Below are 21,068 nucleotides of genomic sequence, written 5' to 3'. Positions count from 1 at the left end.
GGAATGGCTCTCTCCGGAACTGGATATCCTCGTCGTCGGCTATGAACGCAGTCCTGATAAATAATCGTGAAGCGGGGACTGTCGTCAGAGTGGGGTATGACGGGGTCTGGAGCGATGAGCTCCGTCAAAGAGCATCACGGCATCTTCCCCGGCCTTAATCAGATTTTCCCAGAACCTCGCAAAATGAGGTTCGAAAACGGCATATATATGTAGGAAGCAGCGCCAATCATACCCAGTTCAGAAGTACCCTTACAAGTTACTGGCCACTTTTCATTGTTTGGTTTCATCCCGACATCGGCAATCAAATCATCGGCCCGCAGACTCAGCCAACGCTTACAGTGGCGCAGACAGAACTTATCAATCTTCAAAGGCAAGAATACAAGTCCATAATATATACCGCTGTTTATAACGGTGTCTTTTTTTCCATTCCGGCAGCATAATCTCACAGTTTACCCATCCATCGGCCCTCAGGATCAAAGTAGGCGTCATAAATAGTAAATGCAAAGTGGACCCGGTAAGCTCATCATAAGTAGGTAGGAGTAGACAATAGTGCTCCCTGAATCGAACGCCCAAAGCGCCGCAACAATATCCCTCCCGCTAAGCCTGCCTGAAATAAAGATCTTCAAACTATAGTCAAACACTGAACAAAGATATGGGCAAGAGAAGTCAGGAACCGTTTTATCTTGGTCTAACAGGGCCATCCGGGCCAGGTGTAGTGGTTGAAACGTCGCTTGCACCTGCTCTTTGACCGATGGTGCGAGTCAGTCCAGCTGCTGCCCACCAGTCATCGGGGATGTCTTCCCGGCGTGCAAATCGACCTAGGATGGCCTGCATGTCCTGGAGTTCATTGTCTTGAGAGGAATCCGAGAATGCGAAAGAGATTGTGGGGATGGAAGGGGGGTTGTTCATTGCCGATTGGAGATTTTGTGCGCGTCTCATGGATTCGACTTGGCGCATTCGACGGCGGTAGCGACGGTAGAGTGATTGTTGTGTGATTTCTCCATCGGACTCTGTATCGGAACCGCTGGTACTAGAATAATCGCATGGGTTGGGATATTCCTGATAAGGATCAAGTGTCATATGAACCGTTGGGATTGTAGTATGAAGGGAATTCTGAAGTGGATCGAGCGACGTCGCGGAGCTTCTGGATGTCCCGTTACGCGAGTCATTCGTCCCTGATGCGGAAGCGGAAGTAAAGGAGGAATCAGCACTGGGAAGATTGGTATCAGGTGCCATCGTGGTAAGCAGAGTCTCCCATGCGTCATTTGCATGGTCGTCATCCAAATCGACGCTTCTTTGGCGATCGCCTAAGCCATCTATAGGTGGCCCACGGCTCGTCAAATTCGCGTCGTGCATAGAGCCCACTCGACGCAGTAAAGGTATGAGTGACGCAGTATCTTCCCCATAAGCAGGTGGCAAACGAATGGAACCATCTGGGCCGGCCAGAGGTGTCGAGTATCCATGATATGCGATGGCAGGAGCGAAACGGGGTGTGAACGGCAGATGATCCTGCGATTCTGCTCGTGCGTGAGCATCAGCCGTTGACGAAGTGCGTGGGTCCAAATCAGCCAGTGTCGAGTTTCGCTCTGTTGCCATCTGCCGACTACGACGGAGCACATTAGAAACCATTCGCCGCCCAGCCTCACTTCGACCCCAGGCTTCGAAGCCGCCGTTGGGGTGGAGAGGATCACTGGGGGGAGCCGGAGGCGGGACAGGCGAGTATGAATGGCGCGTTGGCCCGTTCGCTTCGCGTTCTAACTCGTCAACTAAAGGGCGAGGAAAGGGTGAGCGCAGAGTCGCACTGCGCCAAGCAGAGCCCCCATAACGCGAGGGACGACGAATGGTGGTCTGGCGACGAATTGCAGAGCGTGCAGCAGCACAGGGGTCTTTAACAGTGCTGTGCTTAGAAGCCTCGGTGGACGAGGGTTCACGGTACATACTAGAAAGTAACAGTCAGGCCAACTGCTCTAAGCGCACGTCAAGGCGTTGCGAAGCGCGCGCAATTCTGACCACGACCAGAGAGGAACAGCGACAAACTCACGGGATGCCCATAGCTGCGAAATTTTTCACCCAAATGTCTTGAAATATGCGTCAAGTGTAGCGCCGTTCCCAAAACCATATGAAAAGAGCGTGAGGGTCACAAAAGACGACGCGACGATGGGTGGGGAATAACGACGAGCTGGTGTTGATGAGATTCGATTCTGCGGAGCGAAGAGGCTTGAGACAGACAGATGGTCGGGGTCGCGCTCGGAGCCTCGGAAGTAGACGGGGCTGGGGTGTGGCGCAACAGCGATTAAAGACATCCAGTGCACCTCGGCGTTTCCGATGCTCTCAAGCTGAACAAGCTGATAAGACAGTTGCTGTCAACTGTATCTAGGTACGCGTGTTTGATTATTCGTGATATTTGAATAACAACGATTATAAACGTGACAGTCAGTCGTACGGTCGCACCTGACACCCGCTTCCCGGGAGACAGAAAAGTCGACACCTTAAAGCTCAGGCGCATATATTCTTATCTTATCGTTATCGTCGGCGGGCTGACACCTGGTAGCTCCGAGATCATTCCGCGGGAAAATGATGAGTGAGTGCCAGCAACCCTCCGGCAACTTCAATGCCTCCATACTTTCGATCATGAAGGCTGGGTTTCGGCCTCATTGATCGCTGCATACCGGAGGAATGATTGAGCTCGGTCTCAGCCGGATTTCACGGCTCCTCCAACACACCTTGCTGTCCTGGAAGGCCATCCACATCGCTGGCACAAATGGTAAAGGCTCGATCAGCGCATACCTATCGCATGTTCTGACGTCCGGGGGCGTTCGCTGCGGCCGCTTCACCTCTCCACACCTGATCGATCGCTGGGATTGCATCACAATTGACGAGCGGGTTGTTCAAGAGTCCCTCTTCCGGCAGGTTGAAGCCAAGGTCAAGCTACGAGACCAAACGTTAGGCATCGGAGCCAGCGAATTCGAATTATTGACCGCAACGGCATTTGAGATATTCAATCATGAGCAAGTCGAGATCGGAGTCGTTGAAGTGGGCATGGGCGGCCGGTTGGATGCCACGAATATTTTAAACAATGTCTTGGTGTCGGTCATCGCGAAGATTGGTCTGGACCATCAGGCTTTTTTAGGGAACACCATCGGAGAGATTGCACGGGAGAAAGCCGGAATACTGAAACCTGGTGTCAGTTGCGTTGTCGACGGCACCAACTGTCCGGAGGCGATCGAAGCTATCAAAGACCGTATTGACGAACTTGGTCTGAATGCCGCTATCGTTCGTCCAGATGCTCCAGACAATCAATTGCCTTCGCTCGCCAACTTGTTTCTCCATAATGACTTTCAAACCCACCAGCGGGCGAACATGTCCTGTGCCACCGCCGCGTTGAAAGCCGTCCTGCCACAAATCCGCCCAAACCCCGATGTCGACGCCTTGATACCACGTCTTACTTCCGTGCAATGGCCAGGTCGATTGCAAGAACTTGTCATAAAACCTCTCACCACGCGTGAAGAGCCTGTTTTACTGGACGGCGCACACAACGCCCAATCAGCTGAGGTCCTTGGAGAATACATCGATCGTAAACTACGCCCATCTCAGAAGAACGTCACTTGGGTCATTGCAGCATCTCACGGGAAGGATATTCGCCCACTATTTCACTCGATCATTAAGCCTGGTGACAACGTTGTAACGACGAGCTTTGGTCCTGTTGATGGGATGCCTTGGGTTAAGGCCGCTGGTCCTGAAGAGTTATCTTCGTGTATTCAAACCATCGATGACATAGGGGAGGTACAATCCCTAGGCAAGGACATTCTCGGCGCGCTAGAGTGGGCGTGTCATTTGGCGAACGGTGGACCTCTAGTCATCGCAGGGAGCCTTTATCTCGTCTCGGATGTTCTGCGTTTACTCAGAGAGACGAACAAATAATGAATCATCTATCATACTTTAATTTTGTAGGCTAAAGTACTCCGGGAAAGCAAGGGCTCAACTCCACTCCATATCCCGTTATATCATATTCCGAAGTGTATGAATCAATCTCGATCGCGATCAAATATATATTTAACCATGCTTCTATATCCTAACAATAACTCAAACTGTTTTTTTTTTTTTTTTTTTTTTTTTTTTTTCTTTTTCTTTTTTTCCCCCTCATTGATTACTATGACATAGGACTATGATCTAAGCTCATTTAATAGCGCTTGATTGATAAGGCTGATTGGAGAGCACAAGCTGCGTCATGCTTTGGATAGTGGCGGCCTGTGGGGACCGGAGACTCAGAGAAAACATCCGCTAGTTGATTATTGTTCCCAAGGTTCAGCTCCAAGAGAACAACACTGGGGATTATTATTCATGCTTAATATCTGCCCCTGTTCCTGACACTTTGCTGGCAACCTGTGGTTCTGGCTGAGATTTAAGTCAGGATCCCATGTTGTCTGTCGCGTTTTCTCAGCGCCGCTTCGTGAGTGCAAGTGCCAGGATCGCTCCGGTATGTCTTTTCCACATCTCCCCACAACGTCATCCATCAATTCTCCTACAGGATACATACTTTAAATCTGATGTTCTTATCCACCTGACTGCCATACCTCGAGTATTACTGATAATTATGCTGCTATATAGCTGTGCTGATATGAGCGATCCATCAAATCCCCGGCGCCTGCCTTTTCCTCCCTCCCTCGCTCCGTGCTCGAGATTGTACAACCCAGACCGGCGTCTCTGATTGAGTCGATATCTGTTCAAAATATCTGTTCTGACCTTGACCGGTTATGGTGTCTCGGTCCAACGAGGGGCCCGAGGGGCATCCCGCGACCTCCAGAACGCCCGGCACGGCCGCAAAAGGACGCCTCACAAGACTCGGTTCCAGCCCGACGAAACGAGATGAGAAGCCGAAGGATGAGAGGATGGGAAAAACCTCGGCGAAAGATGTCGCGGAACTTAAGGATTATGTACGCTCGCCCCCGTTGTGCTGTCGCTTCGACCATTGAAACTGACGGTGATCTCCGAAGCAACTGGGTGACTGCTTGGGTCGTGGTGCGTTTGGGTCAGTATACAGGGCACTTAATTGGAATACAGGGGAGACCGTTGCGGTTAAACAGATCAAGCTTGCGGATCTCCCAAAGAGCGAATTGCGGGTTATTATGGTACGATGCCCGCCTACGGTGCTCGAGTGGCCTACTAACAATGTTTGCTATAGCTCGAGATTGACCTCTTGAAAAATTTGGATGTATGCTCCGTGCCTAAGCCAACTTCTCTTTACTCATGACGCCAACTGACTTGATGGATCATAGCACGCGAACATTGTGAAGTACCATGGGTTTGTGAAGTCGGCCGAGACCTTAAACATAATCCTCGAGTACGTTCGCAAACCATCGCCGGGAAGGGCTGACGGCTAATGGTTTAGGTACTGCGAAAATGGCTCCTTACACTCAATTGCCAAAAACTTCGGTCGTTTTCCGGAAACATTGGTCGGGGTCTATATGTCCCAGGTTCTCCATGGTCTTCTCTACCTCCACGACCAGGGTGTCATCCACAGAGACATCAAGGGCGCAAACATCCTTACGACAAAAGAGGGCCTTGTCAAACTCGCGGATTTCGGTGTGGCCAGTCGAACGACCGGATTAAGTGAATCCAGCGTTGTAGGCACTCCGTATTGGATGGCCCCTGAAGTGATTGAATTGTCAGGTGCAACGACAGCATCAGATATATGGAGTCTTGGGTGTACGGTTATTGAGTTGCTGGAGGGAAAACCTCCATATTACAATTTGCAACCTATGCCGGCTTTATTCCGTATTGTCGCTGATGACCACCCGCCGCTCCCGCAAGGAGCCTCTCCAGTGAGTCGCCGCTTTCTCTAAGACCTCCTGTACTCATTCTCTGATGATTGCCTAGGCTGTAAAAGACTTCTTGATGCAGTGCTTTCAGAAAGACCCCAACCTTCGTGTGTCTGCTCGGAAGCTCCTTAAGCATCCGTGGATTGTCAATGCCCGAAGATCTGACTCGGTGGTTCCCAAGAAGTCGACTGATTATGAAGAGGCTGTGAAAAGCGTCCAGGAGTGGAACGAGGCTCTGCGTTCGCCCGAATCAAGCGCGCCAAAAAGAGGGCTTAGAAATGATCCTCAAAACACACCATCTCTACGGCTCGACACTCGGTTCACCCCGACCAAAGAGACGCTTCCGAGCCCACTCTCCAGAAATGCAGCGGATAGGTTCAGGTCTCCTAACTCATCGGAAGAGGATAATTGGGACGATGACTTTGCTACCGCCATATCCCCCAGTGCTTTACAACTTCCTCATCTGCGGCCGCACGATAACTTTGGAGGAATGCTTTCATCCGAGAAACTTAAGGCTTTTGCTTCTCTTGATGGCACAGTCCTGAAATCCGATGATAGCTTCGAGGATTTCGACGACCCTTTTGAAAGATCGTTACAGGCCGGCGAGCCAGATCCACTGAAGACAATTCGCCCCTCTCCGTCGCAACAGATAAATACAGGAACGCAACAAGCTCAAAATCTACAGTACGGCGCGCATCCGAGGCGCGGTCCGCCATTAAATACCTCCATGACTCAGTCGCACGGTGGGCAGATGCTTCCGAATTCTTCGTCGCCAATACGACCACAGCGTCTGCCGCTGTTTTTCAAGGAGAACTCTATTGAAGATTACTCCGACATCATCATGGCAAACGAAGATGTACTTGACCGCAAAATCAGTGCATTCCAAGTGAGTGTACCTACACACTGTAAAATCGTCAACGATTTGACTGCTGACATCCACCAGGAGGCCGATGAGAGCACAGATTCGCAGGATCTAGTTAGACCCAGGGAACTTGTCCGGTATCATAGCTCATCCGACCAAGAAGATCAGCTCCAACTTGGGAGGCAAATCTCAGTCAAGCGCCGTGGGGCAGTTGAAATCCAGCAATTTGCTGAGAATGAGACTGATGAAGACTTTTCTGATATCCTGGGCGTGGACGGAGTCACGCTAGACAAGACAGCTGATAGCGACGGCAGTTCAACCAAGAGCACCTTAATGCTTAACTCGAAGCTTTCAAACAACTCTTGGCTAGGAGACCAGGATGATGATGATGACCCTTTCGCACAGCTTGAGGAAGGGCTCGATGAAACGGATCTCGAAGCCAACATTGCGCGTGACAAACATGCTCGACTACGAAATCAAGTGGAAGGTCTTGTTGGTACTCTAAAAACATCACAGGACGAAGAAGTACTTGGGGACATATCGGAGCAGCTTCTAGCCGTCTTCTGCGATTTTCCAGAGACAAAGAACATTATCATTAGCGCTCATGGCATGCTGCCAATATTGGAAATTCTTGACCTATGTCGTCGACGCGACATCACACTCTGTCTGCTGAGGATCGTGAATGCGATTATCTATAATGATTATGAGATACAGGAGAACCTCTGCTTCGTCGGAGGTATCCCTATCGTTAACGAGTTCGCCGCGAAAAAGTATCCTCGGGAGATACGGCTTGAAGCGGCAGCTTTCGTTGAGCAGATGTACCAAACATCTACTCTTACCCTTCAGATGTTTGTCAGTGCAGGAGGTCTGAATGTGCTAGTTGAGTTCTTGGAGGACGATTACGAGGATGAGCGGGACTTGGTCTTGGTTGGAGTAAACGGCATCTGGAGCGTCTTCGAGTTGCAGGTGCGTTCTTGTCGTGTCTCTTCCACTCTAGCGACGTCAACTGACCAAAAGCAGGGCTCAACACCCAAGAATGACTTTTGCAGGATCTTGTCTCGCAGTTCTGTTTTGGACCCTCTGTCCCTCGTCTTAAGCCGAGTACTGGACGAAGAAGGCGAGTTAGCCGAGATTGTGGAAGGCCGTATCGCAAGCATATTCTTCATTTTCTCGCAGGCTGAGAACCACGTCAAGGAGATGGTTTCTGAGCGCACAGTCTTGCATAGTAGGCAATTCACAAAGCTCAAGCTTGCCGTATTTTACTGATTATGGAGTAGGGGTACTGAAAGAGTTGAAGCGCATGACGCCTGTTCACCAAATCACTATGCTGAAATTCATCAAAAACCTGTCCATGCTATCAACGACCCTCGACTCTCTTCAGAACTCAAATGCCATCGACGTGTTGACCGACCTCTTACGATCCACCATCAAGCGCCCGCATTTCCGAGAAGTATCTAACCAAATCCTGAACACAATCTACAACATGTGCCGCCTCAACAAGTCACGACAAGAAGACGCTGCTCTGAATGGTATTGTGCCCTTACTTCAGAAGATCGTGAAGACTGAACGTCCACTCAAGGAATTCGCGTTGCCTATCCTGTGCGATATGGCCCATTCTGGAAAAGTCGGCCGTCGGGAGTTGTGGCGGAACAAAGGTCTTGCTTTCTATATTTCGTTGCTTTCTGATCCGTACTGGCAGGTGACAGCGTTGGATGCTATCTTCATATGGTATGTTACATTTTGTCTCGAATTATGCGTCGTGGGCTAACTTATCATGATAGGCTCCAGGAGGAAACAGCCAAAGTCGAAGAACATCTGTTGGAAAATCGCTACGACCAGCCGTCATTTACAGACGCAATAGTAAGGTGCTTGACGCTGTCAAAGGCAAATGCGTTTGAGAATATCCTTGAGCCTCTTCAGAAACTGCTGAGACTCAGTCCTCCCATCGCCTCAACCCTCGCGCGCCCAGACTTGTTCAGCAGGATAGGACAGAAGCTGCATCACAATAAGGCCGCGGTTCGCCTGAATCTTCTTCGAATTATATCCAGCATCTGCGATTCGAGCGAGGGGCAGGGCGGACTACTCGCAGGATATGGGCTTTTGGATGCGATCCGAGAACTTGAGCATGACGCTGCAATTCTAGTCCGCGACATGGCCGGGAAGCTTATTCAATCCAACGAGAAAAGTGAGTCGTATGGATTAGGTAAGCTTAAGCCAAACGTCGTGAGACGAGGAAGTGTGTCCGCAACGTCCCCTGGCCTTCTTGTCAACCAGTCTGCGCCTGTCACTCCGCAGATGAGTAGACAGAGCCAGTCGAAAGGATATTTTGATGGCCGAGAAACGCAACGGCGTCCGCGAACCGCACTTAGTGGCTCTGCATTAGCGCTCCGTCCTGGGAGCAGAGAGGGACCAAGTACGAGTATGGCAGGGGGTGGCAACGGCAGTTCCGGTGCTCCAAGACCCAGGTTGGCTCGGCCTGTATCGAATCGACTGTCGCATGTCGAACTGTCAACCGACGATGATAATCGACCTCCGAGCTCCATATCTCGTCGACCCTCCGTTCTGCCACGACGTCGGCGGTTGACGCAGCAAGAGTGAGAACGCGGATCATGATCTGTGGTCAAAACAAGTTGTCTATTTATTGCTATATTTCCCTTTGTTGAAAGAGACTCGTCGGCGTGATTCTTTATGTCGGGGCGCTGCGAGCCCATGCATCGTACAGGCGCATTTGGCGGCGTTGCCTTTCGTTACTTGTCTCGCACTTTGTCTGCGCATGCTTTCCTTGGGTTTGCAATTCAGCAGTTGGTTTCCTGGCTGGGTAGGAAGGAATATGGTGCATCTGCGGTCTGGACAATGATGCATGTAGATAGTCGTAGCCTCTTTGTATCATTTGCAGGGGCCTGTCACATAATACTAGTCAACTATCCAATATCCCTGACTAGCAGTAAAGTAGAGAACCAAGGACATGTGAGAGTAGAGGCTTGCGGCGAGTCTCGGGCACAGCAGGGTCCAAATGCCACTCACAGCGCCGCAACGGCCACGCCACAATTTTTCTGTCTCTTCCGCCATCGGCTCCAGCTCTTTCCATCTCTCCTTGCCTTCAGATCTAAAACGCCTCCGTCACTCGCCCAATGGCCTGGGGTGGTACGGATGAAAGACTTCATTCCTTTATATTTCGTTATCGACTTGCGACTGCTCTCTCTACGGCATAGTTCGTGCCCGGTATGAGGGTGGCGCTCCGCACCCCACTACGGGCGTTCGCTCTCGACCCGGCGTCCGTCCTGCGATATACCTCGAGTCTTGCTACCAGGCAGCCTTCACATCGGACAGCACTCACTTCGTCTTGCAGATGGGCATTTGGATTGCATAGGTCAAACCCTGTCACGGTCGCGCCGCGCGACTCCCGAGCGTTCTTTACGCAGTCATACCGTCTGTCCGAAGCGCAACAGACGGCCAACGGCAAAGGCGAGCAGTCTGGAACTGGGTCTGGCTCATCTGGGAAGAAACGGTTTAAGTACGGATTAATTGGAGGGGTCGTCTTGGTTGGAACGGTCACGTTCTCCGATGATGCTCGACATATCTACCGCGCCGCAGCGCGAACCGGGAGAGTCGTTGGCACGCTGGCGGTCTGTATCAACGAGTAAGTTGCCCCGGACCATAGGATACGGGGGACTGTCTACTGACGCAGGTTGTACCATAGCTACCGAGTTGCCCTCAAAGCAGAATACGCGACGCCCGAAGAACGAAGCGAGGCAATCCACGCTTGCCACAAGCGTTGCGCCGAGCGCACCCTGCGCGTGCTAGAAAAGAACGGATCTATATTTATCAAGCTAGGACAACACCTGAGTAGCATGGGCTACCTGCTACCGCTCGAATGGACAACAACCTTCATCCCGCTTCAAGACAAATGCCCGGTTTCGTCGATCGAGTCAATCGAGGATATGTTCATTGCGGATACTGGAAAGCGAATCGATGAGCTCTTTGACACCTTCGAATCGACGCCGATCGGCGCGGCTTCGTTGGCGCAGGTACATATTGGGACATTGAAGGGAACTGGCCAGAAGGTTGCGGTGAAGGTGCAGCATCCCGCGCTAGCGGAATGGGCGCCACTCGATTTGGCGCTCACGCGGTTCACTTTCTCGACGCTGAAGCGGTTCTTTCCGGAGTATGACTTGGAATGGCTTTCGAATGAGATGGATTTGTCCTTGCCGCAGGAATTGGATTTTCGCATAGAGGCACAGAACGCCAATCGGGCTCGTGAGCACTTCAAGGAACATTCAGTTGCTCCGTTGGTGATTCCAGAAGGTACTTTTCTGCGCTGCATCAGGGCTTTACGGTGTGCTGACGGCTTCTAGTTATCTCGGCACGGAAGCGTATCCTGGTAATGGAATTCATATCAGGCTCTCGACCCGATGACCTAGAATTTCTGGACGCCAACCATATCGACCGTGACGAGGTTTCAGCGGCGCTCGCTCATATCTTCAACGAAATGATCTTCGGCGACAACGCTCCCTTGCACTGCGATCCCCACGGCGGAAACATCGCCATTCGCAAGAACTCCAACCGCAGTAGTCACAACTTCGACATTATCCTCTACGACCACGGCCTCTACCGAGACATCACCCGCGAAACGCGCCGCAACTATGCGAAGCTCTGGCTAGCAGTCATCGAAGCTGATGAGGCTCGCATGCGCGAGTACTCGCGCAAGGTCGCCGGCGTCACAGACGAGCAGTTCCCACTCTTCGCAAGCGCGATCACAGGCCGGGATTACACCGTTCTGTCGAAGAAGAACATCGCATCTTTCCGCACGGAAGCAGAGAAAGAAAATATCTCTGGTGCGCTCGGCGAGGGCATGCTCCAGCAGCTTGTGGAGTTATTAGGCCAGGTGCCTCGAATCATGCTCCTTATCCTCAAAACAAATGATCTTAGTGAGCTTTCCCTTCGCAAAGTCTTTATTAGAAGTCAAATCACTAACGGTATTTACAGCCCGCAGTCTCGACGAAAATCTCCACACCCGACAAGGCCCCGTCCGGACCTTCCTCATCCTCGCCCGCTACGCAACGCGCACGGTCTTCGAAGAATCGATGGACTTGATCAAGCAAAGCGGCGGGATCCTGCGCCCCTCAAACTTCTGGCAGTTCCTCTGCGCCTGGACTAAGTTCCTTCGCGTTGAGCTGAAGCTCTCCGTTTATGAAACTCTGCTGTCGCTGAAGAGCCGGCTGGGACTTTTGTAAACGGATAAGTCTCCATGGCGATGATAGTTGTTATATCGGGATTGCTATCTCCCCACCTCACCTCACCTCACATTTGTATCATTCTAATCTTGCTTTTATCTCTCTTGTATAGCTGTGCGAGGATCAGGGCGTGGCGTTCTCCCGTTCCTTTTAGTTCCGCTTGTTATGTTTTGCTTTCAGACCATGTTGCTTGCAAATTTCCCTACCCTTGTCGATCTATTAGATTAGAATCAAGCTAGAAAGATGTATATAGAGATGTTCGATATATGACATAATTCTTGGAGCGATAATGTGTACAAAATCTACTTGTACGAGCATTATATGGTCTAATAAAGTACGTAGCGTATCTAGGGAGCTGAGACCGCCCATGCCCTTAGTTAGCCAACCCACTTCGAACCCACCACGGCAGGACAACCTCAACTAACAGACTATCTGCTATCAAAACACTACAAACAACCTACCTACAACAAACCCACCGTAAAACCTCGACCTCGTGAGAGGCAAACCCCTGCAAGCGTCACAACAACAGCGTCCTTCTTATCGATAAGAGCAACATGTCCAAAAAGCCCCTCGGCCGCTCGTCAGGCGTAAGCATACCCTTCTTTCCTTCTCCCCTTCCCTTTCTCTTCCCACTCAACAGTGCAGAACCAATAATTAGTTAGATAAGCAGCATGACTAACTTAATTGGTACAGTCTCTCAACGCGCCCATCGCAGCATTCACAATGGCCGTTGTGCTCTGCTCTTACTGCGTTTACTCGATTGGTGCGGCGCGGAGGGGGTCGTCCTCGTCTCAACCTCATCTGCAGGGCCAGACTGATGTGGTGCAGAGGAGGCAGAGGCAGGATGATTGGGTACGGGCGGCGCTTGAGGAGGAGAGGCAGAGGAAGGGTTGAGCCCTGTATTGTGAATGGGAGCAAGGGGCATAAAGTTTTATGTATCTATCACGATCCAGGCGTAGGCGTCTTTTATCGGTTGAGAGAACTCGGATGTATCATAATTGTCTAATGGAGTTGTTTATTGACTATGCATACTCAACGGAGCACCTCCCATGTAAGAAATCTGTTGGACTACAGTTCGTTCCTCTTGCCTAGAAAGATCTTCAAACAGGTCAGCCAGGAGGAACACGTAAAGGAAGCAGAAAGCGGGATGGAAAGAACGTGGCTCGTGAGATCGGTGTCAGAATTTTCAGTGTATGAATGGTCATCTCCCGCTCAAGTAAGTTTGTCATGGGCTGGATCTTCATTTGATTTATGGATTCATCATGATGATTCTCAAGGCGTCGGGCGTGGCGAGAAGGGCAGGAAAAGTGATCTCAAGGGAAGAACTCTTACCTTGTAGGAGTTTGAAGGTGAGTTGTGAGAACCGCAGCAAATAGGGTCTAGGAATTGAAGACCGGGGCGATTGTGCCTTCCCTCGAGCGGTTATGAGGACATCCTACTCAAGCCCTCAGGTAGGCCGGCGCTCCTCCAGCAACAAAAACTGAGAAAAAGACGCACGGCGGATTCGAACTACGAGCAATGCCCGCCAAACTTTAAACCAAAGCGGCAACGCAGAACATTATCCCGCCTGCCCGCCCTCCGCGAACCGGCTAGTGCGCCAAGGGGGCAACCCCTAGAGTAACCGGCTCGCGGGTACCAGAACATTTAAGGGAGATGGTGAAACCCTGCATCTGGCAAGCTCTCCTGGATCGAGCAAGGGCAAGCTTCGCTGAATCCGACTAGGCCACAGGAGGTCGCACATCGGATCTTCGCACGACAGCGAGCTTGGGTTGCTTCGCCGAAGCTTCTAGGGCTTTGGACACCGGGGCTGTTAGGCGAGGGATATAGGAAAGTGCCTTGACGCAGATTCGGCATTGGTGATTGGCAGGAAGCAGATGGGAAGGCATGTGGCATACGGAACCCCCGTGACCTAGCAGAGAACAGTTCCCGGCTACAACACAGGAGCCGATCGCAGGTACAAGCTCCGAACGATAGCGACCCTTGAAGTGCTCCGCTGAAATGTTTCCTCTGTTCTCAAACATAGGCAAAAACGCCGTGCGAGAAGCCAGATCACGCCGACATCTAGCGTTGAGGTGCTTGCTCGGAGCGAAACCGAGATCATGCAAGTGGCACCCTGTCAAAGGGCAGCAAGGATTTTATGCTGTAGTCGATCAGTCTGATCATTTCAGGTGCTAGTGAAAAGCGCAGGCGGCAGTCGACAACTCAGGGGTAATTGCTGCTGCGGAAGCAAAGGAATGTGCGCGTCGACAGCTCAGATAGGAAAGAGTAGTTGCAACAGGCATTGTCCATGCGCTGCATCATAAGAAGCTGAAGTTTCTCCAGATATCAGCCCGAAATTCGTGAGCTACCAGGAGCTTCTCGAATCCAAGGTTGACATGAAGACCCTTTTCGAACAGCAAGGGTCTCGTTCAACTAGCCAGGCAGGGATAGCAGCATCGAGTCTCAAGCAAGCCATATCTTAGACATAAATTGTCAGTGTCGATAGAGTCAAATAGTTTTGTAGAGAAGAATTTGGCTGGTGATTTCCACCCAGCTAAGTTAGGTGAGCGATGGCATCGCTCTTCCAGAGAAGGATTCCGAAAGAGGGTCCACAGAATAGAATCCAACCGTTAGTATTGTAGGACAGTTCATCAGCCGGCAAACGGCTTATAATAATAAAGTAAGCATGTCGTGTTGATGCTGGTTGCAGTCGTGCTGTTTTCCGCAAGATGAAGTTTGAACATTTTGGTTCGGGGAGAAATTTGTGTGGAAATAAAAGTCACATGACCAATTTAGGTTTTATCCTGCCAAAAGCACAAGGGTTGTTAATCAAAACCATAAGACTGAATTATTCTGAAAACCGAGTCGGGAATGTATAGTAATGGTTCATATAATATGTACATCTCGAGGCACGTAATCAATGGGGTAATAAGAACGGCGCTCATAAAACACAAATCTTGGTGCTTAATGCTGAGGAATTATCCTCCGTCTCTATCATAACACCGTAGACATAGAAAACATTCGATTCGAAGCGTCTTTCGCTCAAATCTGGCTGTGGATGTCAAAGATGAGCTGTATGCTCAGAAGATGAGAGAAAGCCAGAACACCAGGCCCCTTTAGCAGTGTAGTTTCTTAAATGAAAGAAGGGTAAGGATATCATAAATCGATCAACTAGATTGCCCCCGGGGTATCCCGTTCTTCTTCGAGCTTGAGTTTTGTTTCACCCTCATGCTTCAAGTGCCCAATCTGCTTGCGGAGATACTCATATGTGAGCATTGTGGTCATGGCAGCGGGAACAGCCCGGAACAGGTTTGTTCCAATGCCGGAGTAAAAAGCCCGCCAGCCCTCCTCCTGAAGGATCGTCTGGCAGGTACGAAGAATCCCAGAGTAACGGGGCCTATTGGGCATGCCGTCGGATGAAGACGCACCTGCGCCTCGGCCGCGGTCAATACCGCCCAATCCACCTCGGAATGCAATCTCCTCTGGCGAAGGAGATGGATAGGTCCTTTGCTGGGTCTGGAGTCTCGTCCGTAGCACCTCGTGCGGATAAGTCACAGTACTGGCACAGACCTTACTCAGAAATGTTGCGCAACTTATCCCCACCCAATGCGAACTTCCATTATCTGGATGTTCACCAATGCTATAGCCCGTAAATGCCATTTTCAGGTACTCGTAAAGAGGGAACTGGATCGCAACGTGTGCCAGACCTAGTAACGCTGGTGTGAGGCCAGAATAAAATGAGAGGAATCCCTCGGTTTTGTACATCTTGCGGGCTGCATCCCAGGTCCCGCTGTACTGCCAAGGGGCTCGAAATCCTTCTGTTGTGGACCGTAAACTCTGCGACATGAGTCGGGTCTTGATCACCCAGATGGGATTGGTGGCAATGGTAGAGCAAGCGCCTGCTGTTATCGAAGCGTATCCTCTTGAAAGCCACCAGTTATCTGCATTTAGATCAGTAAGAGCTCGGAAGCCAGTGATATGTAATGACACCCACCGGTAATTTCTTGATAGTACTCCCGCGAGCGATCGTAGACAGCAAGATATACAGCCCACGTAGGAAGGTATCCTAGAAGCATTGGACCGAGGCCTTGATAAAGGCCACGAATGCCATCCTCTCTCCAAATTACCCTCCCGGTACCCAGCATTCCTCTGTATAATGTCTTCGCTTCTACCATCTTCCCCCACCGCACGAAGCCACCCTGGGCCTGAAGCTTTGTCTTGATTACATCGAGCGGACATGTCACAATCCCTGATGCTACACCAGCACTGGCCCCGCAAAATGGAGCGACGTAATAGTCCGGCACACGGGCGGCGAAGAGTTCGGCGCGGGTGATGAGGGAGTCCGGACTTGACGTAACCGCGGAGTGCATATGAACGACCGGGGACGGAGAGCTGTCGGAATTTGTCGTTTGCTGCTCGTTAGAGCTACTGGGTGCCTTGGACGTGTCGTGCTTTTCTGAAAACATCATTGCAGCCAGCGCTCAAGCAGTTTCCACAGCTGTCCGTTTTGATGCTATTCACCGATCAGGGATCCCGGAACCGAGCATATCGGTGCCCGCTCCGGAATCCAAAGACTCTAAAAGGCGCCGTGAGGTCTGGAGTGAGGTCTGAAAGTAATGTGCTCGTTTGGGGACCTCGCGGGGGGGAAACGGGCGGCCAGGTACAGAAGTCCAAGGATTATTTATTGAGGGAGCCGAGCCGCCTTGTATTTTAAAGTTGCCCTATCTGATGCACAGATGGGATGTGGGGTTTGTCGAGAATAACCGCAATGGTGCTTGGAGATTGAACAGAAAGGTGAGGGGAAGAAGAGACGTTATTGTACGGAGTAACGATCGATGAACCCCAATCCCACCTCGGAAGGCGGATATCGTGGGTGAAATGTTTGGGAATTGGGCGCCTCAGGTGTCGAATGACGAGAGACGAGGAATAAATCGAGGCGTCGAGGAGCTAATAGGAGTTGGAGACGCGGGCGATATGGAAATCTCGAGTGACTCGAACTTGCGTAAGAGCTAGTGAGACTAAGTCATGTGCCAAATTAATCTGCGCTTCTTCTTCAAGCAGTATCTAATTGGGCGTAGTTATTCTGAATAATTCCTGGTCTGACTTCATCTCAGGAACTTGTTCTCCGGACAAGGTCCGCATTTCCAGCCTGAGGCACACAAAAGTACATTTGGTCACGTGAGAGAACCGGGAAATCTGTCTGCCTCAGGCATGAACCGGATGTTTTAGGGAAAGTGCGAAGCTCCCGTTTTGCAACACCAACGTCGGCCCATCTCTCGTTCAGCTACTGATATCCTACGATCACCCTCCACTCCACACCGTCAATTGGAACCGCTCGTCGCTCCTCGTCGGTCTACTCACCATGTCGGCCCCGTCTCTCGCCAATTTCATCATCAAGCGCCCTCTCCTGAAGCGCTGGATGATGCCAATTGCCAACTGGTACGTCGACGCTGCCGGTTACAGGAGACTCGGTCTTAGGTACGCAACACCCGGTATTTACGATCTCGGGCAAGCGCTGGCGATCAAGTGGTCATGAGTTCGAATTTCGTCGATTGAATCAAACGCCACATCCATTGCGATCCTACCATCCCCGCTTGTCCGGGGTCCTCAAATCCCGCCCCCCCGTCAGGTCCAAGCAATATCAGACTGATTGATACAACAGAGCCGATGACCTGATCCCCGAGGAGAATATGGTTGTTCAGACTGCCCTCAAGCGTCTTCCCCCCAAGGAGGCCTACGACCGCATCTTCCGTATCCGCAGAGCTTTCCAGGTTGGTTGCATCATATTATATATTTTGAAGGGAGACATGGCTAACGCGCTCAATATTATAGTGCTCTATCTCCCACACCCTTCTTCCCCCTGAGGAGCACACCAAGCCCAGCGAGGTGAGTTAATTCGAGCTTTGTTTCGTCGCCCTAGCTTTTTCAGACCTCTGCATAAGCGATCGACCAATCCCGTGAGCGGAATTTGTCAAGACATCGATGCTCGATATATAACGCTTTTATTGGACACAATCGATTCTTTAAAAGAAATTTGGCATAATGTAAGACAGTATATACTGATTTATTGCTAGGATGTCGAGTACCTGAGCCCCATCATCCGCGAGATCGAGAAGGAGGCGGCCGAGCGTGCCGACCTCGACAACCTTACCGTCAACAAGAAGCGGTAAACGCGTCCCTATGGTGATACTATGGACTCAAAAACCTTCTCTGGGATATAGACCTGTGGATAAGATGATACAAGATTTGTTCCTTCCGGCCTGATGCTCTGTCGAGTGGGGCATTTGCGAAATGTTGCTTGAGCCTTTTGGATTTATGTCCGCAATCCACGTGTACTGATACTGTACAAATTTATTCTCATTTCTACTTGATTACTGTTTTACATTGCAAATATTTGCATCCCGTAATTCATCCATGAATTATATATACTCTTATGTCCGTTTCTATGGCTTGTATTATGAACCCTGCGTCTCGGCAAGTCTTACCTCATAACCGCAGGCTCAAGGTTTACGATCTCGCTTCCCCTTCAGCCGCCCATCACGGTAACGTCGACTTCTTCTACACGCCACATATACCACATAAATAGACTCCTGAGAAACGTGAGTAGACGCATAGCGGCACCAAACCTGGGATATCAACATACCTATACGGCGCAAATTTGGCAGCCAGCTCCAACATATCATTCTCCGACATATACTTGAACTTACCGCCCTTCGCCTTCAACCTACTCACGTCTTTCCCTATGAACGCTGCGCATCCTCTCCTGTAGTTCCCGCAGTCAGCTTTCCTCCTCCGAAAAAGACAGTCTACCATTTTCAACAATATCAACAATCAAAAGAGAAAAGGAAAATAAACATACTGAACCCCCAAATCCCCCGTCGAGAATACATCCGTCCGCTTCAACGTAAAGCAAGCAAACATCTCAACAGACCACCTCCCCAACCCCCTCACACTCGTCAATTTCTCAAGCAGCTCCTCATCGCTCGCATTCAGCAGTATGCGCGCGCTCAGTTCCCCCGACGCAAACTTCTCCGAGAGACCCTGTATATACTCCGCCTTGCGCTGTGACAACCCCGCCGTTCGGAGCGTGGGTATATCCACGCGGATGATCTCCTCGGGGGTCGGGAAGTAGTCTTCCTCTGCGGCTTTTTGCATCTCGGCACTCGTAGGAGTCGGATGAGAGAGACCAAACAACAGCCCCACGAATTTATCTCTTATCGACCGCGCCGCTGCACCGGATACCTGCTGCCCGATTATCGTCCCCACGAGGCTCCGGAACGGATCGACCTTCTCGGCTAGGCCCTCGGGGGAGAAGAGGGCACACGGGTGCGCCCTGATGAGCGGTTCCAGGCGTGCGTCTGTCGCTATCAGGTGTGCTGTTGCCTTTTCAAGGAGTGTCCCTGTTGTTGCTGTTGGGCGGGGGAGATTCGGATTCGTCTTTGAGGGGGAGATGTCGCTGGGATAGGCGGTTAGGGAGGAGCCGTGGGGTGTGAGGAGGGTTGCGTTAGTGAGGTGTGGTTCGACGGGGCGGTTTAGGGGGGGTGCAGGAGGGGTAGATTGGCGGTTTGTGTTTGGGGTTGGTTTGGCGGTTTCCCAGTAGTTTAAGCTGGGGTTATTGCTCGTCGCCGTGCTGCTATCGACTCCGTTGTTTGGTTTTACTGAAGGTTTGGGGTCGAGCGGAGGTGCGATCTTCGTAGGATTGGGATCTGTGATGGCCTCCGGATGTGAGGTGATGTTCTTTATCGTCTGCGTCTTCTTTTGCTTCTCCTTCGTTGAGGGCTTGCGACTGCGAGATTTTGTGATTCCGTTGGGTTGTGGTGCTTGTGCTTGGGCGGTAGGTTGAAGGAGCACTGCGCTCAGTCGGGATGAGCGGCGGAGGGCCATTTCGATGGTGAGGGTCGGCTCTGTGACCTGGATCTGTCTATTATAGGTCACAGAGGTACTTAAGTTTCTTGAACTGGGGTTATTGAGACTGAGGAGAGAGCTGCATGGTGAATACATAGTTCCAACGTTGCTTTCCAGAATCCGGGGTTGGAGCCCGGAGGTGCTATGTCATCGAGGCTCGTATCCGTCGTCATAGTTTTGATTTGAAAGCACAGTCGCGAATACGCAACTCCGAGTTGCTCAACTCATGAATATAACGAGAGAAAGTAGAGCATTACTTGCTCATAGTAGAGTTTGGTTTAGAGCTAGGCAGCTGAGTCCATGGATCCGCGTACGCCGGCTACATCTATGTACCCAGAAAGTGGGATCGAGGCCCCAGGCCAGTTTTCCATCCTTTCCAGACATCATCCAGTCCTTGAATTTAATGGCTATGGCCACTGATAGAGCTTACTGGCTAAATAGGCCGAGAGTGGTTTAATTCAGCACTAAGATGTCAAGAGACACCATGTAACCTCCTAGTATAGTGTGCCGCTGCCTCAAAGATCCGAAGACGATATCCAACGCACATTGAGTTGCGCTTTTCAAGCATTGCGCGAGAGTCAAATCTATACAGGCCCATCAGAGAGAGAAAACGCGTGGCGAGATTCACTCTGTTGGAAGTAGTGAGGGTGGCTGCAGCGTATGTATGTTATTACGTTCTGTCTGAGCATTGACCCCATGCCTCAGTCTCAGCACCAAGTCGGTCCTTTTTTCCTAGCCGCTGCCTTCGCGCCGTTACTACCGCACAGTCTAGGCCGTTGGCCATCGCTACTACCGACGCTGTATGACAGTCTGACGGCCTAGACACCTGACGGCAAGCAACAAGCCAGCCGCTGCCAGCTGAAACACGAAAAGCTTCACTGACGCCGTTAACTGTTTCATTCCAGAAAGCTTCGGCTGTTGTGGCCAATCGTCCTCTGGTCAGTGCCGAGGTGTCAAACTCGTGCAGATTGCAGATTGCCAGTGTCAGCAATGTAACCTCGATCCTTGGTGAACCCTGAATCTGATCGCAATTTATTGCTCAAACTTTTCTGCTGTGTATAGCGTAAGCATGTAATACTGTCCTCGTGGCTAGGAATTGGAGAATCGACCCCAGTTGTGGTCGAGACTTTGCGCTGCTTGATTAGCTCTTCGACGCCGTCAGAGGTGGAGTGTTCTTGCATGATATAGGACAACTTGAAGTACAGTCGGTTGTTCTTCATAAGAATGCAAGAGATAGTGTCATACTCCGGCTTTCTGCAAAATTTGACC

The 21,068-nt window shown here is 50.9% G+C and overlaps 8 protein-coding genes across 8 annotated transcripts; 5 read left to right on the top strand and 3 right to left on the bottom strand.

The window, feature by feature from the left end:
* Positions 1 to 240: 240 nt before the first annotated feature.
* Positions 241 to 2,063, bottom strand: BDV17DRAFT_134973 (uncharacterized protein). The gene has a single exon (XM_073754200.1). It carries the CDS (start codon positions 1,936 to 1,938, stop codon positions 679 to 681), a length of 1,260 nt encoding a protein of 419 aa, XP_073614059.1. The 5' UTR covers positions 1,939 to 2,063; the 3' UTR covers positions 241 to 678.
* Positions 2,064 to 2,360: 297 nt separating this feature from the next.
* BDV17DRAFT_267885 (dihydrofolate synthase) lies at positions 2,361 to 4,064 on the top strand. The gene has a single exon (XM_073758409.1). The coding sequence runs from the start codon at positions 2,677 to 2,679 to the stop codon at positions 3,919 to 3,921; it is 1,245 nt and encodes a 414-aa protein (XP_073614058.1). The 5' UTR covers positions 2,361 to 2,676; the 3' UTR covers positions 3,922 to 4,064.
* Positions 4,065 to 4,754: 690 nt separating this feature from the next.
* On the top strand, positions 4,755 to 9,279 carry BDV17DRAFT_282843 (serine/threonine-protein kinase; the record flags this gene model as incomplete). Its single annotated transcript, XM_073760265.1, has 9 exons — positions 4,755 to 4,934; positions 4,995 to 5,129; positions 5,277 to 5,341; positions 5,390 to 5,822; positions 5,878 to 6,705; positions 6,763 to 7,647; positions 7,699 to 7,906; positions 7,959 to 8,409; positions 8,463 to 9,279. The coding sequence occupies 9 exons, from the start codon at positions 4,755 to 4,757 to the stop codon at positions 9,277 to 9,279; spliced, it is 4,002 nt and encodes a 1,333-aa protein (XP_073614057.1).
* A 370-nt stretch (positions 9,280 to 9,649) lies between these two features.
* BDV17DRAFT_134927 (ABC1 kinase family protein) lies at positions 9,650 to 12,025 on the top strand. The gene is made up of 4 exons (XM_073754199.1): positions 9,650 to 10,321; positions 10,382 to 10,986; positions 11,037 to 11,609; positions 11,668 to 12,025. Exons 1-4 carry the CDS (start codon positions 9,906 to 9,908, stop codon positions 11,913 to 11,915), a joined length of 1,842 nt encoding a protein of 613 aa, XP_073614056.1. The 5' UTR covers positions 9,650 to 9,905; the 3' UTR covers positions 11,916 to 12,025.
* Positions 12,026 to 12,269: 244 nt separating this feature from the next.
* Positions 12,270 to 12,932, top strand: BDV17DRAFT_267881 (uncharacterized protein). The gene is made up of 2 exons (XM_073758408.1): positions 12,270 to 12,502; positions 12,609 to 12,932. The coding sequence occupies exons 1-2, from the start codon at positions 12,470 to 12,472 to the stop codon at positions 12,807 to 12,809; spliced, it is 234 nt and encodes a 77-aa protein (XP_073614055.1). The 5' UTR covers positions 12,270 to 12,469; the 3' UTR covers positions 12,810 to 12,932.
* Positions 12,933 to 14,919: 1,987 nt separating this feature from the next.
* BDV17DRAFT_134909 (putative mitochondrial carrier protein) lies at positions 14,920 to 16,602 on the bottom strand. The gene is made up of 2 exons (XM_073754198.1): positions 15,889 to 16,602; positions 14,920 to 15,835 (listed from the first exon to the last, which is right to left on the bottom strand). The coding sequence occupies exons 1-2, from the start codon at positions 16,361 to 16,363 to the stop codon at positions 15,066 to 15,068; spliced, it is 1,245 nt and encodes a 414-aa protein (XP_073614054.1). The 5' UTR covers positions 16,364 to 16,602; the 3' UTR covers positions 14,920 to 15,065.
* Positions 16,603 to 17,121: 519 nt separating this feature from the next.
* Positions 17,122 to 18,265, top strand: BDV17DRAFT_267875 (ubiquinol--cytochrome-c reductase subunit 7). The gene is made up of 4 exons (XM_073758407.1): positions 17,122 to 17,372; positions 17,557 to 17,665; positions 17,727 to 17,780; positions 17,969 to 18,265. The coding sequence occupies exons 1-4, from the start codon at positions 17,257 to 17,259 to the stop codon at positions 18,062 to 18,064; spliced, it is 375 nt and encodes a 124-aa protein (XP_073614053.1). The 5' UTR covers positions 17,122 to 17,256; the 3' UTR covers positions 18,065 to 18,265.
* A 155-nt stretch (positions 18,266 to 18,420) lies between these two features.
* Positions 18,421 to 19,778, bottom strand: alkA (DNA-3-methyladenine glycosylase II; the record flags this gene model as incomplete). Its single annotated transcript, XM_073762461.1, has 3 exons — positions 18,421 to 18,484; positions 18,538 to 18,657; positions 18,754 to 19,778. 3 exons carry the CDS (start codon positions 19,776 to 19,778, stop codon positions 18,421 to 18,423), a joined length of 1,209 nt encoding a protein of 402 aa, XP_073614052.1.
* Between the last annotated feature and the right edge of the window lie 1,290 nt (positions 19,779 to 21,068).

Source organism: Aspergillus undulatus, assembly GCF_047715775.1.
Source record: "Aspergillus undulatus strain CBS 261.88 unplaced genomic scaffold BDV17scaffold_36, whole genome shotgun sequence".
NCBI classification, from domain to species: domain Eukaryota; kingdom Fungi; phylum Ascomycota; class Eurotiomycetes; order Eurotiales; family Aspergillaceae; genus Aspergillus; species Aspergillus undulatus.
Note: the sequence above shows the minus strand (reverse complement) of the source record. Positions and strands in the feature narration are given on the sequence as shown.

Bases quoted from the DNA above. Each gene is read 5' to 3' on its own strand.
- BDV17DRAFT_134973 (XM_073754200.1), bottom strand. From the start codon at position 1,938: ATGTACCGTGAACCCTCGTCCACCGAGGCTTCTAAGCACAGCACTGTT.
- BDV17DRAFT_267885 (XM_073758409.1), top strand. From the start codon at position 2,677: ATGATTGAGCTCGGTCTCAGCCGGATTTCACGGCTCCTCCAACACACC.
- BDV17DRAFT_134927 (XM_073754199.1), top strand. From the start codon at position 9,906: ATGAGGGTGGCGCTCCGCACCCCACTACGGGCGTTCGCTCTCGACCCG. The intron at 10,322-10,381 runs GTAAGTTGCCCC...GTTGTACCATAG, and splicing joins CTGGCGGTCTGTATCAACGA to CTACCGAGTTGCCCTCAAAG. The intron at 10,987-11,036 runs GTACTTTTCTGC...GACGGCTTCTAG, and splicing joins TCCGTTGGTGATTCCAGAAG to TTATCTCGGCACGGAAGCGT.
- BDV17DRAFT_267881 (XM_073758408.1), top strand. From the start codon at position 12,470: ATGTCCAAAAAGCCCCTCGGCCGCTCGTCAGGC. The intron at 12,503-12,608 runs GTAAGCATACCC...TAATTGGTACAG, and splicing joins CCCTCGGCCGCTCGTCAGGC to TCTCTCAACGCGCCCATCGC.
- BDV17DRAFT_134909 (XM_073754198.1), bottom strand. From the start codon at position 16,363: ATGATGTTTTCAGAAAAGCACGACACGTCCAAGGCACCCAGTAGCTCT. The intron at 15,836-15,888 runs GTGGGTGTCATT...ATCTAAATGCAG, and splicing joins GTACTATCAAGAAATTACCG to ATAACTGGTGGCTTTCAAGA.
- BDV17DRAFT_267875 (XM_073758407.1), top strand. From the start codon at position 17,257: ATGTCGGCCCCGTCTCTCGCCAATTTCATCATCAAGCGCCCTCTCCTG. The intron at 17,373-17,556 runs GTACGCAACACC...TTGATACAACAG, and splicing joins TACAGGAGACTCGGTCTTAG to AGCCGATGACCTGATCCCCG. The intron at 17,666-17,726 runs GTTGGTTGCATC...TCAATATTATAG, and splicing joins GTATCCGCAGAGCTTTCCAG to TGCTCTATCTCCCACACCCT.